We start from the raw sequence: 4,645 nt of genomic DNA on the forward strand, positions 1-4,645 counted from the left end.
GCCGGTGCCAGCCCTCCAGCCGCTCCCCGCTGCCCCGCATGGCCAGGCCGGGGTCACCCTTCCCCCGGCCCAACACATCCCCATGGCACAACCGCACACCCGGGCAGCTGAAAGGTCCAGTGGCCACCAGGAGTGGAAATGACACTGGTACCAGCACTACCACCAGAGACACTGGGGTGCTGAACTACATCGTTTATTGGGGGTCAGCAGCAGCGGTCAGCAGCCTTAGCACTGCAGGTGCTTGAGCAGCCACAGTGCCATGTTCATGAAGCCATCAGCTTCGGCTTCAACACCAGCCAGCGCATGGTTGTTCCCTGGGTACCAGAGCAGCCTGGAGGCAAAACAGGGATTAGTGCTGTGTCTGCACCCCACAGCTCAAGCCTTCAGCACCCCACTCACCGTGTGGGCACGCCCCGGGCCTTGAGGGCACGGTAATACTCCAGACCCTGCTTGGGGGGCACACGCTGGTCATCCTCCCCCAGCATCAGCAGCACAGGTGCACGGACCTGCAGGAGCAGCACAGCCTCAGCACTGGCACTGCTGTTGGGGACAGGGACAGGGATGGGGACAGTGACATACCCAGTCAACATAGCGTATGGGGGACTTGTGCAGCATCTCTGTCCACTGGGCTGGGTCTGGCAGGGCATCAGGTTTGTAGGGCAGCCCTGTCTCTGTCAGGCACCTGCAGGCAAGAGAGGTGGGGGCACGTGTGTGGCTGGGATGGCAAGGAGCCTGGGAAGCTGGGGTAGCAGTACTTACCAGTCCGGGATGTCGGTGGTGGCCACCATGGAGGCGATGTTCACCACGGGGTTGCGGACCACGCAGGCGTGGTAGGTGTCAGGGAACTGCCCGATGAGGTGGCACGCCAGGAAGCCCCCATGTGAGCCGCCGACCAGTGCCACCCGGCTAGCATCCAGCATCTCCTCCTGCAGCACCCGCTCCACACAGAGCTGCCACCACAGGGAACACCCACTGAGCAGACAGTCCCACTTTCCCTTTTCAGGGCACCTGCAGGAGCACATAGTGCCCCAGGACCACATGCCAGGCCATACCTGCACATCATGTACGTCCTGTGTGCCCACGTTGCCTGGCAGGGAGTCCACACTGTCCTGGCCAAAGCCCAGTGAGCCACGGTAATTCACTGTGTGGGGAGCAGTGTCAGAGCCCTTCCTCCTTCATGCCCCCACCGCGCCCCTCCATGCGTGCTGTGTCACCAGAGCCCTGGTGTCACTCACCCAGCAGCACAGCAAAGCCCACACGGCACAGTGCCGCCGGGTACAGCATCCACCCAGCCGTGAAGACGGAGTGAGGACCACCTGCAAATGGCAAAAGCAAAAGGGCGGTGACACTGCCTGGTTGGGGTACAGTGGGGTGGGGACAAGCTCTTACCATGGGGCATCACGACCAAGGGGGGCTTGTGGCCAGCGGGACCCTCGCTTGGGCGCATCAGGATGGCATCGAAGTCCAGGCCCCCTGTGGAGGCAGGGAGGGGGTGTCAGGGAGCAGTGAGGATGGTGGAGCACAGCCTGACCCCACCTCGGGCACTCACCGTACTGGGGATGCTCCTGCTCTGGTGGGGGCTGCAGGGTGCGGATGCCCCAGCTGATGCCAGGCACGGGGGGGGCATCCTGCAGGCAGATCCACTGTGTCTGTGCCTCATGGCCAGCAGCAGGCAGGACTGCCACTTTCTGTGCAGGGAGAGGGGTCAATGCCCATGCCAAGGGGCTGGTGGGCACTGGGGAGAGGGGTCAGTGCCCATGCCAAGGGGCTGGTGGGCACTGGGGACATGACTTTACCAACATGGGGGGGCAGCTAGGGGTGGAAAACCTGGCCACCAAGAGGTCCCGGTCGATGGTGAGGACAGACCAGCTTCCCTTGGGAGAATCTGGGGAGGAGGGGGTCAGACCTGCAGGTGTGATCCTCTCCCCACCCCTGGCACCAGCACGGCCCCATTGGCCTGTCACTCACCAGCTGTCAGCGAAGTTGCGGTGCCTGTTGCTGTGTCCACCACGAACACATCCTAGGGGCATGAGAGCAGAGTCCAGTGGAGCCCTGACCCAGCCAGGCCCCCCTTGTGTCCCCCAGCACCCCCTCACCTGCTGGCTGCGCTGGGCTGTGTCCAGCAGGATCCTGCGGCTGTCAGCCGCCCAGCACATCCCTGGCAGTGCGCCACAGTAGATTCCCGGGAAGGCACCTGTGATCAGAGTGGTGGTACTCAGCATCCCCCTGAGTCTCCCCCAACACCCCCAGAGCTGTACTCACCCCATGCTTGCCGTGGCACAGCCTCCAGCACCGTGCTGGTGTGTTTGGTGTACCAGTCATACTGCAGGAGACATGGCATTGGGCAAGTTTTGCAGGGTCTCAGTCTGCCTGCCCCCACTGCAGCCCAAGGAGAGGACACCACTGCCCTCCTGCCAGCCCCACCCTAGCACCCTGGCACTTCCCTGGTGCCTGCCAGTGCCCCCCTAGTGCTGCTTACCATGCGGAGTTGGCTGCACTGCTGGTGGGGGCCCAGGACATTGTTCTCCAGGTAGACGATGCGGCAGCCATCGGGGCTGAGTCGTGGTGACCACACGGCCCTGGTGTCCTCAGAGAGCAGCTCTGCATGGGCACGAGGGGATGGTGAGGGAATGGTGAGGGGTGTCAGGGGAGCCAGGGCACCAGCAGGATCGGGGCGTGCACTGTTTACCGCATCTCCCACCCGTCAGGTCCACGTAGAAGAGCGCTGACCTGCCAGCACAGAGGAGTGTCACAGTGGGGTCAGGGGGCCAGGCTGTGGGGTTGGTGCCCTGCAGGGTCCTACCAGCAGGGCTGGGCTGTGGGGTGCCCTGCAGGGACTCACCGGCGGTTCGTGCAGTGCCGCAGCCCCAGGCGGAAGGGGTCGTGCCACCAGCCCACGAACACCACGCCGGTGTCCTCAGGTGACCAGAAAGCCTGTGGGGAGAGGGGAGATACTCAACACAAAATGCTGCTGGCTCCTGAAACCTCCCTTCTGTGGTTCCCTGCAGCTCCCCAAACTGACCTGGCCGGGAGAGAGGTGCTCTGGGATGCCCTCCAGTACCGAGATGCTGTTGCCCTCGATGTCCAGGACGCAGAGGACGGGCACACTGCGGGTGCTCAGTGTCTCTCCCCAGTCCTCGTGGTACACGAACTGCTCGCCCTGTGGCACAGTCTGGTCAGCCCCACAGCCACACAGCCAGCCCCCACCTGACCCAGGGTGGGGAGAACCCACCTTGATGGGTGCATCCTCCTTCTTGGGGTGCCCTGTGTCCTCATCAGAGGTGCCCAGCTCGGGGGCTTTGCTCTGGAAGAAGGACTCAGCCTTGGGACGCTTCTTCTCCGCCACATAGAGCAGGTGGGTCTCCGAGTGAGACCAGGCAAGGCACCCAAACTGGTCTGCAGGGGCAGGTCAGCACTGGCCACCCTGTCCCCTGAAAACCCACATTCCCTGGCATCCCCCAGACCCTCACCATCATCATAGACACTGCCATGCTTGTCCAGAGCTGTCAGGTCAATGCTTTTCACCTTCCGGTTCTGATCCCAGACCTGGGGGCAGAGATGCCAGGGCGGTCCCAAGACACAGTGTGGTTCCAGCCCCGAATCCCAGTGAATATCCATTTTCCCTCAGAACCCTCCTCACCTCCAGGAACTGCTTCTCTTTCTCCTTCTCCTTGCCAGGGACCTTGCGCAGGACGGCCTTCAGCATCCCACTGGGGGACTCCCGACTCAGCAGCCTGTGGGTGAGTGGGTGAGTGCCCATCAGCCCCCACTTATTGCTTCCCCGAGGACCACGTGTGGGGGGCGGGATGGGACTTACTCGTCCTTGATCTCAGAGCAGGTGCCAGCGGGCCCCGAGTAGACAATGGAGGCTCCATCGTGGAAGATGAGGTACTGACGGCAGAACTTGATGTTCTCAGCCCTCGCCAGGTCCCGCTGCGACCACTCTGCGGGAAGCAGGGTGAGGACACCAGCTGCATCCCCACCAGCCAGGCAAGGACTCCGCGGATCCCTCTTTCCCCCCCAGTCCTCCCCATCCCCGTACCGGTGTAGAGGCTGCAGTACTTGCCCCCGTACTGAGTGGTGAGGTCGGGGCCGAGGCAGGCAGTGCTGAGCCCCGGGTGCTGGCTTAGCTCTCGGTACAGCTCCGACAGCTCCTCCGCACGTGGCTGTGCCTGCGGGACACGCCGCGGCTGGAGGGGAGGGGGTCCGGACCGGGGAGTAATGGGGCACAGGGGCACCTACTGGGGCTCCAGTATAGACGGGGGGAATTTTGGGGGTTACTGGGGGCAGCGCTTGAAGAGCTGGGGTACATGGGAGGAGGAGAGTAGTGCAGGACTGGGGCAGTACCGGGGGTGCAGAGCCAGGACACTACTGGGGCACCAGGGGCCAGGAGGGCACTGGAGAGCAGATCCTGGGGTACATAGCCGGGACCAGGAGGGCACTGGGACAGTTGCCGGGGTACCCGTGGCTACCAGGATCCTGAGTGCAGGTCCTGGGGTGCAAGGGAGCCTGGGAGGGTCCTGCAGCAATCGGGCTCTATGGAGGAAGTGGAAGGGGAGCTGGGTGGTGCCGAGGCGGAGAGCCGGCGGAGCAGCGGGGTCGGGGGGCGCCGGGCTCGCGGGGGCCGGTGCGGGACGGGACTCCC

At 63.9% G+C, this 4,645-nt stretch overlaps 2 protein-coding genes across 3 annotated transcripts in view; both read right to left on the reverse strand.

Annotated features, from left to right (window-relative positions):
• APEH (acylaminoacyl-peptide hydrolase) overlaps window positions 1–84 on the reverse strand; it is a 4,611-nt gene extending 4,527 nt beyond the window's left edge. The window contains exon 1 of the mRNA XM_031058224.1: window positions 58–84. Within this exon, the coding sequence (XP_030914084.1) occupies window positions 58–84 (27 nt within the window). The remainder of the gene's footprint in view (window positions 1–57) is intronic.
• Window positions 85–177: 93 nt separating this feature from the next.
• Window positions 178–4,539, reverse strand: LOC102042238 (acylamino-acid-releasing enzyme-like). 2 transcript variants are annotated; one of them, XM_031058180.1, is made up of 22 exons: window positions 4,043–4,539; window positions 3,818–3,944; window positions 3,641–3,734; window positions 3,471–3,546; window positions 3,233–3,396; window positions 3,023–3,160; window positions 2,843–2,934; window positions 2,690–2,730; window positions 2,480–2,601; window positions 2,263–2,323; window positions 2,097–2,194; window positions 1,969–2,020; window positions 1,797–1,885; window positions 1,550–1,688; window positions 1,390–1,473; window positions 1,236–1,316; window positions 1,053–1,141; window positions 903–950; window positions 760–785; window positions 580–682; window positions 400–506; window positions 178–331 (listed from the first exon to the last, which is right to left on the reverse strand). In XM_031058180.1, exons 3-22 carry the CDS (start codon window positions 3,704–3,706, stop codon window positions 226–228), a joined length of 1,782 nt encoding a protein of 593 aa, XP_030914040.1. In that variant the 5' UTR covers window positions 3,707–3,734; window positions 3,818–3,944; window positions 4,043–4,539; the 3' UTR covers window positions 178–225. The 2 variants fall into 2 exon arrangements, with proteins under 2 accessions (XP_030914040.1, XP_030914039.1); XM_031058179.1 differs by having other exon boundaries at window positions 760–950; window positions 4,043–4,538.
• Between the last annotated feature and the right edge of the window lie 106 nt (window positions 4,540–4,645).

This window comes from Geospiza fortis, unplaced genomic scaffold (assembly GCF_000277835.1).
Source record: "Geospiza fortis unplaced genomic scaffold, GeoFor_1.0 scaffold78, whole genome shotgun sequence".
NCBI lineage: Eukaryota > Metazoa > Chordata > Aves > Passeriformes > Thraupidae > Geospiza > Geospiza fortis.